General features: G+C 38.4%; 2 protein-coding genes across 4 annotated transcripts in view; both read left to right on the forward strand.

Moving 5' to 3' along the window:
* The window catches only part of GABRG3 (gamma-aminobutyric acid type A receptor subunit gamma3), an 824,838-nt gene that overhangs the window by 668,429 nt on the left and 142,361 nt on the right, over positions 1-14,048 (forward strand). For all 3 annotated transcript variants that reach the window (XM_043922583.1, XM_043922580.1, XM_043922582.1), the window contains exon 6: positions 13,252-13,389. In XM_043922583.1, the coding sequence (XP_043778518.1) occupies positions 13,252-13,389 (138 nt within the window). The remainder of the gene's footprint in view (positions 1-13,251; positions 13,390-14,048) is intronic.
* On the forward strand, positions 9,245-11,087 carry LOC122706969 (T-complex protein 1 subunit alpha-like). The gene is given in 3 exon segments (XM_043922579.1): positions 9,245-9,467; positions 9,469-9,598; positions 9,600-11,087. Coding segments are annotated over 3 exon segments (1,587 nt in total). The 5' UTR covers positions 9,245-9,405; the 3' UTR covers positions 10,995-11,087.

Raw genomic sequence — 14,048 nt, forward strand, 5'->3', positions numbered from 1 at the left:
GACTGAAGTGACTGAGCACACACACACACTCCAAAAATTATGAGACATTAGTAAAAAAAAAAAAAAAAAAAATGAAGATAACACAAGAAGGTGGAAAATGAACTCTGTTAATGAATAAAAGAATTAATATTTTGATATGACCATACTATCCAAGGTAATCTACAAATTAAATGCAATTCCTATCAAAATACCAATGGCATTTTTCACAGAACTGGAACAAATCATTTTGAAAATTGTATGGAAATGCAAAAGATCTTGGATAGCCAAAGCATTCTTGAGAAATTAGAATTGAGCTGGAGGTATCATGGACCCTGACTGCAGACTATATTATGAAGCTGCAGTAATCAAACCAGCATGGTATTGGCACAAAAACTGACAAAGAGATTAATGTAACAGAATAGAGACCCCAGAAATACACGCATGCACTTATGATCTGCTGGGGTCCTTGCCCCAGCAGGATCCAGGGGTACCCTCAGGATGAATGGCATTGGCAAGAGAGAGACACAGTGAGACAAAGCTCGGGGGCTAAGTCTAAATTTTATTATTTAGTTTATTTTTGCACTGCCCCTTTATGCCCTTAACAACATCTTTTGGGGGAAGTGCATATTGCTTACACACAGGTCATCTCAAAACATTACAGCAACTTGACCTTCAACAGAAACAGGATGTCACCCATATACTTCTCGTTTACAAGAGTCTTTCTTATCATTTGGCCTTCAGGCCTGCTAACATTTTATGGCTTGCACCTGGTGTGACTTAAGCAACTTCAGTAGCCAACCCTGTTTTTCTTGTGGTTAATCTATTTTCTTTCCAATAGGTGTCATCTCCATGGGAACTAGATAGGATTACATTTTTACAGAACAGAAATGCGAAGGACTGCAAAAACAGCAGATAAAGCACAAAACAGGCTCTTAGTCTAAAAGTTAACTACCTGCAAGAAGTCACCAGCTAATCTCTATCTAAAGTATTTTCTATTAGGCACATTTGTGGCTATTATATTTGTGGAGCTTTTCTCACCCCGCGGAGGGGCCTATGCTTAATGGTTTCTTTTGTTAGCGTACTGTGCTTAGGATGTCTAGAACAATCATGAGCATTTTTTGCAATGAGAGCACACATTTATTAAACAAGCCAGAATGCCAGCAAAAGGGTTTGAATTGAAGCATTTCCTTCATCCCTGGCCCCTTCATAGGGTACCAGCATCCAGGAGATTTATTAATTAGGGTTTTAAGTTGGTCTTTATTCAGTGAAAGAGGAGCAGGAGAACTCTTGGCAGGCAACACAAGAATCTGGAGCAGGGCAAACAAGAACAACAGCAGAAAAGGAGGGGAGGATACAGGGTAGGGTAGAGGCCAAGGCCAACCTGGAGCGTCCCTTGTATCCTGAATGCCTTGCGTGTCAGGTTTTTTCCTCATGACCTCGTCATGGGTGGGATCTCCCATGATGGCTCCCGGCAATGATCAATTAATCAATAACAAAAGAAGCAATAATATATTTTGGAGAAGATAGTCTCTTCAATAAATAGTGCTGGGAGACCAGGAAAGGTACCTGGAAAAAATGAAGTTACAGTATTTTTTCATACCGCATACAAAAATAAACTCAAAATGGAATAAAGATGGAAATGCAAGATGGGAAATCATAAAACTCCTAAGAGAGAACACAGGCAAGATACTTTTTGACAAAAATTGCAGCAATGTTTTTCAAATCTATCCCCTAAGGCAAATAAAGCAAAAGCAAAAAATAAACAAGCTGGAACTAATAAAACTATAAAGATTTGTACAGCAAAAGAAACTATTAACAAATGAAAAGACAATCTACTGAATGGGAGAACTTATTTTTAAATGATATGACTTGGGAGATAAGGGATTAATATCCAAAAATATAAATAGCTCATACAATGTCAAAAAACAAACAGTGTGATTTTTTAAAAGGGCAATAGACATGAATAGGCATTTTTCCAAAGAAGCTATACAGATGGCCAACAGTCTCATGAGAAGATGTTCAACATAGTTAATCATCAGAGACGTGCAAATCAAAACTGCAGTAAGAAACCTCATACACATCAGGATGACTATCATTAAATAGAAGACACATATCAAATGTTGGCTAGTGTGGGGAGAAAAGGGATCACTTGTACATTGTTTGTGAGAATATTAATTGGTATACCCACTTAAAGAAGATTATGGAGTTTACTCAAAAACTAAAAAATAGTTTCCTATGATCCAGCATTTCCACTCCTGGGACTATATTCAAAGATAATGAAAACTCTAATTCAAAAATATACATGAACCCTAATGTTTGTGAAAGCTTTATTCACAATAGCCAAAATATGAAAGCAACCTAAGTTTTCATGAGCAAATGAATGGATAAGGAAAATTATAATATATATATATACATATATATATATATGTATATGTATATATACACACACACACATATATATGTATACATACACACTCACAATGGAATTTTAGTCATACAAAAGAGTGAAATTTTGCAAGTTGCAACAATATGTATCATGCTTAGTGAAATATGTCAGACAGCGAGAAAGACAAACATGGTATGTTATAAGTTACATGTAGAATCTAAAAAATAAAGCAAATGAACTTACAAAACAAACAAACAAAAAAAGACTCATAGATATTGAGAACTAAGTACTAGTTACCAATGGGGGGGTGGGGAGGAGGGACAAGATAGGTATATGGGATTAAGAGAAACAGACCATTATATATAAAATAAATAAGGTTCTAGGATATATTGGAGAAGACCCTTGAGAGTCCCTTGGACTGCAAGGAGATCCAACCAGTCCATCCTAAAGGAGATCAGTCCTGGGTGTTCATTGGGAGGACTGATGCTGAAGCTGGAACTCCAGTACTTTGGCCACCTCATGCAAAGAGTCGACTCATTGGAAAAGACCCTGATGCTGGGAGGGACTGGGGGCAGGAGGAGAAGAGGACGACAGAAGATGAGATGGCTGGATGGCATCACCAACTCGATGGACATGAGTCTGGGTAAATTCCGGGAGTTGGTGATAGACAGGGAGGCCTGGCGTGCTGCGATTCATGGGGTCACAAAGAGTTGGATATGACTGAATGACTGAACTGAACTGAACTGAGGATATATTGTACTGCACAGAGAACATACCCATTATTATACAATAACTTTAAGTATAATCTATAAAAATTTTGAGTCACAATGTTGTACACCTGAAATTAATACAATATTTTAAGTCAACTATAACTCAATAAAAAATAAGTGAAGGGAAATTTTAATAACATAAATATCTCTAGAAAGTTTTCAAATATTTTCAAATGAAATAATACACTTTTAAAAGCACTTATGAATTGGAGACTTTTGTTTCTGGGAAGATATAGTTGATATCTTTACCTTATTTCTCCTACTAAATACAAAACTCCTGAAAATTATGTGAAACACATATTTAAAATTTTAAAAGATGGAACAGCTGTGGAAAGAAGGTAAGTTAATTTATATTAATTCTAGCTCCAAAAAAAATCAATAAAAAGAAAAGGAAAAAGGAAAAATACGTTGACATCATGTAGGATATATTAGCATCACACACTCACGCACAGACACACACGGATTGCATAGAAATGTGACAATCAAGTAGAAAACCCTTGACCAAAATAATATCAAAATGACTATTAATTGAAATATATAATAAAACTATTAAATGATTATATTTAATATTTGAAAGTATTGATCTGGTCATGCTTTAAGGAATGGTTAAACATAAATACAAAATAAATACAGAAGTGACTAATGAGATTAATAATATAAAAATTTCAATTTCAGTATGTCAAATATATAAGAAAAATGCCAACAGAGAGGAAACAATTGGGAATGGAAGTCTCTCTCTAGTCATTCAGTATTACTCAAAAACAGTTACAGTGCCCCTCTAAGGATTTTAGAAGAACCTCTATGTGTAGATCTCCATGATACCAACTACAGTGTAGTGCAATAAGTGAGCATATAGAGATCCTAAAGTCAGAAAATCTAAGTTTTTATTTTGGCTCTGTCATAGGTACATGACTCAGAATCTCTGTGCTTCAACTTTCTCATCTGTAAAACAGAGACAGCACTACCTATGCCACTAGGATTGTTGTGAGACTTAGCATATTGAAAGTCTTGAGATATTGCCTGGTGCCTCATTACAGATAGCAATATGATGATGATGGTGGTAGTGATGATGATGATGATAATATTAATGGTGGTGGTGATAGTGATAGTGATGATTACTATGGTAAAGAAGAAGAAGATGGTGAAAGTGGTGATGGTTGTAATTAATAGGAAGAAGAGGCATAGAAAGACGACCCAATGGCTAAGAAAATAACTGAAATTTTCCTCCCAAATTCACATGCCCTCTGAAACTCCAACTACTTTTGTTCTTTCAAGTTTATGCATGCATCTTCAGAAGATTATGGTTAATTTAAATATATATAATTAAATATGTTTCATAGAAAATATTTGTTGTTGTTCAGTCACCAACTTGTGTTTGACCCTTTGTGACCCCTGGACTTCAGCACGTCAGGCTTCCCTGTCCCACACCATCTCCCAGAGTTCACTCAAATTCATGCCCATTTAATCAGCAATACCATCCAATCATCGCATCCTCTTTTGCCCTTTTTTCCTTCTGCCTTCAATCTTTCCCAGCATAAAGGTCTTTTGCAATGAGTTGGGTGTTTCCATCAGGTAGCCAAATTATTGGAGTTTCAGGTTTGACATCAGTACTTCCAATGAATATTCAAGGTTGATTTCCTTTAAGAGTGTCTGGTTTGATCTTCTTGCTGTCCAAGGGAATCTCAAGAGTCTTCTCCAGCACCACAGTTTGAAGGCATCAATTCTTTGGTACTCTGCCTTCTTTATGGTCCAGCTCTCACATTTGTACATGACTACTGGAAAGACCATAGCCTTGACAATATGGAACTTTGTTGGCAAAGTGATGTCTTTGCTTTTTAACACACTGTCTAGGTTTGTCATAGCTTTCCTGCCAAGAAGCAATCATCTTCTAATTTCAAGGCTGCAGTCACCATCCACAATGATTTTAGAACCCAAGAAGAGGAAATCAGTCAATGTTTCCACATTTTCCCCATTTACTTGCCATGAAGTGATGAGACTGGATGCCATGATCTTAGTATTTTTAATATTAAGTTTTAAGCCGGCTTATTTACTCTTCTCCTGTACCCTCGTCATGAGGTTCTTTAGTTCCTCTTCACTTCCTGCCATGTATCATCCACATATCTTAGGTTGTTGATATTTCCCCAAGCAAACTTGATTCCAATTTGTAACTCATTCAGCGTGGCATTTCTCAAGATGCCCTCTGTGTATAAGTTAAATAAACAGGGTGACAAAAACCAGCCTTGTACTCCTTCTTGGTATGCATTTTCATAAGAGGATTTTCAGCAGTATTTTACAGAATTGATACAGTATTCAACCCTGATTTTGGAAAATATTTTTAAAAGCTTTACATATATATATATATATATATACATATACACACACACACATATACTTATATATATACATTTATATATACTTGCATTAAGGCCATGAAAATTTCTGGGATAGTAAGGCTCAAACACAAAATTACTCAACCAAACTTTTACAGCAGAAAGAAATGAATGTTTCAGAGGTGTCAATAGTGGCAGGCATATAGAGTGTGAAGTTCCAGACATACCTATTTGGATTTAGGGGATATGCTCTTTTTATGATTAGTTTGACATTTCACAAGCTCATGTTACAAAATTCTTTCCTAAAGTTTATATAAGTTCACTGAATATTTTGAAATCTGGCATGATGAAGATACTAGCTATATGTAGTCAAAGTCACACATTGCTAAAGAGTGTAGAGTAAGATAACAAAGTTAACTTTTCCACATACCAAGCCTGTATCTTGGAATTGTCCTTTAGATTATATCTTGTTTTCCAAACGGACTGTTTATATATGATGTATTTGAAATTCCAAAAGAAATCAGTAAAATATTCTTCTGAAAGATTTGTAAAACTCTTAAACAGAAATTTCATTTCATATTAAACCATAACATTTGTTAATAACTTAGCAAAAATAGCCTCTTAATTATTAAATGTAGTTAATATTGGAGTTTTTTGTGTGTTTTGGTCAAAATTGGTTTAGTATAAGACATTGATTCTAGATGACAAAAGATGAAATGAGAGCTATATTTGGAAATATCTGGTAAGATGAAAGTTAGTGGGCCATGTTTCCCTGTTCATGACCTAAAAACATAGTTGAATTTCTTTTGAGATCATAATTTAGGTGCTATAAAATGCAAACATTTTCACATTTGTAACATACATATAATCACCACCGAAAACAAGATAGAGAATCTATATTTTCCCCATCTCAGTGAGTTCATTCATGTCTCTTTCTGTTCTCCAGGCCCACATTAGGGTGATTAGTTTTTAAAATGAGTACATTTGTTCATATGTTGTTCTCTGAACTGTTGAAAATGAAGCAATTTAGCATACTAACAACTGTCATTTTTTTTTCCAAATTTCTTTTTACAGCTCTAACATAAGATACAGACGACTTTCATATTTTACATGAACATGCAAAACTTAAATTTTGTAGATGGTACTCAAAAGGGACTGAAAACCCCTTTGACCTTGGAGGCCAGGGGGATCTGATTACAGAACTTCCACAGGACTAGTGAAACAGATTCTTGGAGGGCACAAACAAAACCTGTGTGCACCGGGAGCCAGGAGAAAGGAACAGTGCCTCCGCAGAGACTGAGCCAGACTTGCAGATGAGTGTCCAGGAGTCTCCGGTGGAGACGTGGATAGAGAGTGGCCTGCTGCAGGGTCAGAGGCACTGAATACAAGGATGCCTGAACAAGTCCTTATGAAGTCACCATTAGCTTCAGTATCCTTACCATAGTTTGGCTTCAGGCCAAAAAAAGGGAGGGAACACAAAATTGGATTAAAGATTTACTGATCATGGCCACACCCATCAAAACAAGACCCAGTTTGCCCCAAAGTCAGTCTCTCCCATCAGGAAGCTTCCATAAGCCTCTTATCCTTATCCATCAGAGGGCAGACAGAATGAAAACTACAATCACAGAAAACTAATCAAACTGATCACATGGACCACAGCCTTGTCTAACAATGAAATTATGAGCCATGCCACGTAGGGCCACCCAAGATCGATGGGTCAAAGTGGAGAGTTTTGACAAAACATGGTCCACTGGAGAAGGGAATGACAAACCACTTCAGCGTTCTTGCCTCAGAGCACCATGAACAGTATGAAAAAGCAAAAAGGTATGAAACTGAAAGATGAACTCACTAGGTTCCTAGGTGCCCAATGTGTTACTGGAGAAGAGTGGAGAAATACTCCAAAAAGAATGAAGAGATGGAGTCAAAGCCAAAACAGCGCCCAGCTGTGGACGTGACTGGTGATGGAAGTAAAGTCCAATGCTGTAAAGAACAATATGCATAGGAACCAGGAATGTTAGGTCCATGAATCAAGGTAAATTGGAAGTGGTCAAACAGGAGATAGCAAGAGTGAACACTGACTATTTAGGAATCAGTGAACTAAAAAGGACTGGAATGGGCAAATTTAATTCAGGCGACCTTTATATCTACTACTGTAGACAGGAACCCTTTAGAAGAAATGGAATTACCCTCACAGTCAGCAAGAGTCCAAAATGCAGTACTTGGGTGCATTGTCAAAAAAGACAGAATGATCTCTGTTCATTTCCAAGGCAAACCACTCAATATCAGAGTTACCCAAGTCTATGCATCAAGCAATAATGCCAAAGAAGCTGAAGTTGAATGGTTCCATGAAGACCTACAAGACCTTCTAGAATTAACACCCCAAAAAAATGTCCTTTTCATCATAGGGGACTGGAATGCAAAAGTGAAGAGATACCTGGAGTAACGGGCAAGTTTGGCCTTGGAGTACAAAATGAAGCAGGGCAAAGGATAACAGTGTTTTGCCAAGAGAACACTCTGGTCATAGCAAACACCCTTTTCCAACAACACAAAAGATGACTCTACACATGGCATCACCAATTTGGTCAATACCAAAATCAGATTGATTAGATTCTTTGCAGCTGAAGATGGAAAAGTTCTATACAGTCAGCAAAAAGAAGAACAGGAGCTGACTGTGGCTCAGATCATGAGCTCCTTATTGCCAAATTCAGACTTATATTGAAGAAAGTAGGGAAAACCACTAGACCATTCAGGTATGACCTAAGTCAAATCCCTTATGATTATACAATGGAAGTGACAAATAGATTCCAGGGATTAGATCTGATAGAGTTCCTGAAAAGCTATGGACAGAGATTTGTGAAATTGTACAGAAGGCAGTGATTAAGACCATCCCCAAGAAAAAGAAATGCAAAAGGGCAAAATGGTTGCCTGAGGAGGCCTTACAAATAGCTGAGATAAGAAGAGAAGTTAAAGGCAAAAGAGAAAAGGAAAAGTATACTGATTTGAGTGCAGAGTTCCAAAGACTAGCAAGGAGATGTAAGAAAGCCTTCCTCAGTGATCAGTGCAAAGAAATAGAGGAAAACAATAGAATGGGAAAGACTAGAGATCTCTTCAAGAAAATTAGAGATATCCAGAGAACATTTCATGCAAAGACAGGCACAATAAAGCACAGAAATAATAGGGACCTAACAGAAGCAGAAGATATTAAGAAGAGGTGGTGAGAATAAACAGAAGAATTATACAAAAAAAGATTTTTTTTTTTTTTTGCAGTCCATGGGGTCACAAAGAGTCAGACACAACTGAGCCACTGAAGGCTGTATATCATTATCCTCCTTATTTAACTTATGTGCAGAGTACATCATGCAAAATGTCAGGCTGGATGAAGCACAAGCTGGAATCAAGATTGCTGGGAGAAATATCAATTACCTCAGATATGCAGGTGACATCACCCTTATGGCAGAAACTTAAGAGCCTCCTGATGAAAGTGAAAGAGGAGAGTGAAAAGGGTGTCTTAAAATTCAACATTAAAAAAACTAAGATCGTGGCATCCATTCCCATCACTTCATGGCAAATAGATGGGGAACCAATGGAAACAGAGACAGAATTTATTCTCTTGGGATCCAAAATCATGGCAGATGGGGACTATAGCCACTAAATTAAAAGATGCATGCTCCTTGGAAGAAAAGCTATGGCCAGTCTAGACAGCATAATAAAAAGCAGAGACAGGCTTTTCTTTCCCGTCCTGCCCCGCGGCGCGGCCCGGGAAGGTGTGTGTTAGGGGAGGGGAGAAGCTGGGAGCGGCGTTCCCAGCAGCCCCCGCGAGCGACGTCGCTCGGTCCTTTCCACGCCGTCGCGGCTGCAGTGGCCACCGCCCGGCCCGCGGACCGTGAGACGCTGGTTGCCCGCGGTGTGAGGGAAACTCGACGTGCGCCCCGCCGCCAGGATGGAGGGTCCTTTGTCCGTGTTCGGGGACCGCAGCACTGGGGAGGCGATCCGCTCCCAGAACGGATGTAACCATTACTAATGATGGTGCAACCATCCTGAAGCTACTGGAGGTAGAGCATCCTGCAGCCAAAGTTCTCTGTGAGCTAGCGGATCTGCAAGACAAAGAAGTCGGAGATGGGACCACCTCCGTGGTAGGTTATTATTGCAGCAGAACTTCTAAAAAATGCAGATGAACTAGTCAAACAGAAAATTCATCCCACATCAGTTATTAGTGGCTATCGGCTTGCTTGCAAGGAAGCAGTGCGTTACATCAGTGAAAATCTGATTATTAACACCGATGAGCTTGGAAAGGATTGCCTGATTAATGCTGCTAAGACATCGATGTCTTCCAAAATCATTGGAATAAATGGTGATTTCTTCGCTAACATGGTGGTAGATGCTGTGCTTGCTATTAAATACACAGATATCAGAGGCCAGCCTCGCTATCCAGTCAATTCCATTAATGTTCTGAAAGCCCACGGGAGAAGTCAGATGGAGAGTATGCTCATCAACGGCTATGCTCTTAACTGTGTGGTGGGATCCCAGGGTATGCCCAAGAGAATAGTTAATGCAAAAATTGCTTGCCTTGACTTCAGCCTGCAGAAAACAAAAATGAAGCTTGGTGTACAAGTGGTTATTACAGACCCTGAAAAACTGGACCAGATTAGACAGAGAGAGTCCGACATCACCAAGGAGCGAATCCAGAAGATCCTGGCAACTGGTGCCAATGTTATCCTAACCACTGGTGGAATTGATGACATGTGTCTGAAGTATTTTGTGGAGGCTGGTGCTATGGCAGTTCGAAGAGTTTTAAAAAGGGACCTTAAACGCATTGCTAAAGCTTCCGGAGCAATTATTCTGTCAACGCTGGCCAATTTGGAAGGTGAAGAAACTTTTGAAGCTTCAATGTTGGGACAAGCAGAAGAAGTGGTACAGGAGAGAATTTGTGATGATGAACTGATCTTGATTAAAAACACTAAGGCTCGTACCTCTGCATCGGTCATCTTACGTGGAGCAAATGATTTCATGTGTGATGAGATGGAGCGCTCCTTACATGATGCCCTTTGTGTGGTGAAGAGAGTTTTGGAGTCAAAATCTGTGGTCCCAGGTGGGGGTGCTGTAGAGGCAGCCCTTTCCATTTACCTCGAGAACTACGCGACCAGCATGGGCTCCCGGGAACAGCTCGCTATTGCAGAGTTTGCAAGATCTCTTCTTGTGATTCCTAATACTCTGGCAGTTAATGCTGCCCAGGACTCCACAGATCTGGTGGCAAAATTAAGAGCTTTTCATAACGAGGCTCAGGTTAACCCAGAACGAAAAAATCTAAAATGGATTGGTCTTGACTTGGTCAATGGTAAACCCCGTGACAACAAACAAGCAGGGGTGTTTGAACCAACCATAGTTAAAGTTAAGAGCTTGAAATTTGCAACTGAAGCTGCAATTACCATTCTTCGAATTGATGATCTTATTAAATTACACCCAGAAAGCAAAGATGATAAGCATGGAGGTTATGAAGATGCTGTTCACTCTGGAGCCCTTGATGACTGACCTGTTTTATTTATAACAATGTTAAATGCAGCTTGCTTGTACCTCGAATATTACACATTAAAGTGCAACAGGCTGCCGAAAAAAAAAAAAAAAGCAGAGACAGTACTTTGTGACAAATGTCTGTCTAGTCAAAGCTATGATTTTTCCAGTAGTCATGTATGGATGTGAGAGTTGGACGATAAAGAAAGCTGAGCACTGAAGAACTGATGTTTTTGAACTGTGGTGGTGTTGGAGAAAACTCGTCAGTGTTCCTTGGACTGCAAGGAGATCAAACTTGTCAATCCTAAAGAAATCAGTTCTGAATATTCATTGGAAGGACTGATAATGAAGCTGGAGCTCCAATACTTTTGCGACCTCATGTAAATAACTGACTCACTGGAAAAGACCCTGATCCTGGGGAAGATTGAAGGCAGGAGCAGAAGGGGATGACAGAGGATGAGATGCTTAGATGGCATCACCAACTCGATGGACATGAGTTTGAGTATGCTTCAGGAGTTGGTGATGGACAGGGAAGCCTGGCATATTACAGTCCATGGGGTTGCAAAGGGTCAGACACGACTGAGCAACTTAACTCAGCAAGCTAATCACAAGCACAGAAATCAGAGCTGTAATAAAAAAATCTTTCAACAAACAAAAGCCGAGTGCTAGATGGCATCACAGGTGAATTCTTCTAAAAGTTAGAGATGAGTTAACACCTATCCTGCTCAAACTCTTCCAGAAAATTGCAGATGGAAAACTCTTAATCCCATTCTATGAGGCCACCATTACCCTGATGCCAAAACCAGATAAAGATATCACAATAAAGAAAATTACAGGCCAATATCACTCATAAACATAGATGCAAACATCCTCAACAAAATTCTACCAAACAGAATCCAATAGCACATTAAAAGGATCATACATCAGGATCAAGTGGGCTTTATCCCAGTGATGCAAGGAGTCTTCAGTATATGTAAATCAACCAATGTGATAGACAATATTAACAAATTGAAAGGCAAAAAACATATGCTATTCTCAACAGATGCAGAGAAAGCTTTTAACAAAATTCAACACTGGTTAATGATAAAGACTCTCCAGAAAGTAGGCATAGAAGGAACATACCTCAACATAATGAAGACCATATACAACAAATCCATGGCAAACATTATTCTCAACAGTGAGAAAATGAATGCATTTGGTGCAAGAGGAGCAAGAGCAAGGTCACTGCAGCCACAAAATTAAAAGACACTTGCTCCTTGGAAGAAAAGCTATGACCAACTGAGACAGCATATTAAAAAGCAGAGACACTACTTTGCAAACCAAAGTCTGTCTACTCAAAGCTATGGTTTTTCCAGTGGTCATGTATGGATGTGAGAGTTGGACTATAAAGGATGTTGAGTGCTGAAGAATTAATGCTTTTGAACTGTGGTGCTGGAGAAGACTCTTGAGAGTCTTGGACTGTAAGGAGATCCAACCAGTCCATCCTAAAGGAAAGCAGTCCTAAATATTCATTGGAAGGACTGATGCTGAAGCTGAAACTCCAATAATTTGTCCATCTGATGTAAAGAACTGACTCCTTGGAAAAGACCCTGATGCTGGGAAAGATTGAAAGCAGGAGGAAAAAGGTTTGACAGAGGATGAGATGGTTGAATGGCATTACTGACTTGATGGACATGAGTTTGAGCAAGCTCTGGGAGTTGGTGATGGACAGGGAAGCCTGGCATGCTGCAGTCCATGGGGTTGCAAGCAGTTGGACACAACGTGGCCACTGAACAATAACAACAAATTATATAATATTGTACATCAACTACTCTTCAATAATAATCATAAATATAAATATGTAATAAATAATAAAAGCTATATATATAATAAAGTTTATAATAAAAAAGTAAATTTTCCTTTCCTGAGATCTGGGCAGACTAAGCTCTGGAAAAGTTCAGAAGGTCTGGTGAGAGTGAGCCAGGCAGTTAGATCAGATCTATACTTTGAATGTCAACTACAACCAAGCCCTCCACATTGAGAGATATATTCTATGTTCACACAGACATGGCTTATGGCTGTTCACCTTTTGTTGATCATGAAGATCTGCAGCAAAAATCTTCTGGGTTAAGTGGCCATTTCCCATTCATTTTTGGAGTTTCTATGCATACGAGGAAAAGTTAATGATTAAATATGGACTAAAATTTCAACTCCTATTAAGTGATCAGAATTATAATTATGACTTTAATGTGTTACAATCCTATGTCTTCAAGTGTTAATATTTGTTTTGCATTTTTAGATGGCTACCCCAAAGAAGAAATGATTTATAGATGGAGAAAAAATTCAGTTGAGGCAGCAGATCAGAAATCCTGGCGGCTTTATCAGTTTGACTTCATGGGCCTCAGAAACACCACGGAAATTGTGCAAACATCAGCAGGTAAGAGATAACTTAAAGAAGTGTAATTCTCAAAAAAAAAAAAAAAAAAAAAAAACCTCTGACTTTTCCCCTTGATGCCTAAGGCATACCTTTTGTGTAGAATTCTTTCCTGTGTGTGTTTTAGCTAATTATACTCAGGCAGCCATGATTCCTAAGTGATATTTGAGGCAAAACAGCTGATCTAAAGGTCAAAAGTTTTCAGTGTTTTAATTGCGATGGAGAAAGGGTGATTAGAATTGCCTTACACTTTTAAGTTGAGACAATGTTGGCATTATGTCTATAAATCCTCTCATCACTGACCAGATTTATATAAACCAATTTCACAAATGGTAAGAGGTCTACAACTTTCCACATACATGGTGAACATGAGATACTATAGACAATACATAAACAAAAAGCTGATGTGAAATGTCCTTTGAGTTTGAGTTTCTAGCTTCTTCCTTTCCTTCAAAGTTTGTCTCTTTTTCAATATATTGAGCCCAATAACTATCCACCAATTTGATTTTAAGTGAACATTATATGCATATTATAACACATGTATTTAGATGAAAGACATTAATAGTTGTGTCACCTATTAATGTCTTTAAATACATTTCTTTTTTGTTTTATGGATATTTTTTGTTTCTTTTCTGGTAATTCCTAAATAAGAATCTATGGCT

This window comes from Cervus elaphus, chromosome 13 (genome assembly GCF_910594005.1).
Source record: "Cervus elaphus chromosome 13, mCerEla1.1, whole genome shotgun sequence".
NCBI lineage: Eukaryota > Metazoa > Chordata > Mammalia > Artiodactyla > Cervidae > Cervus > Cervus elaphus.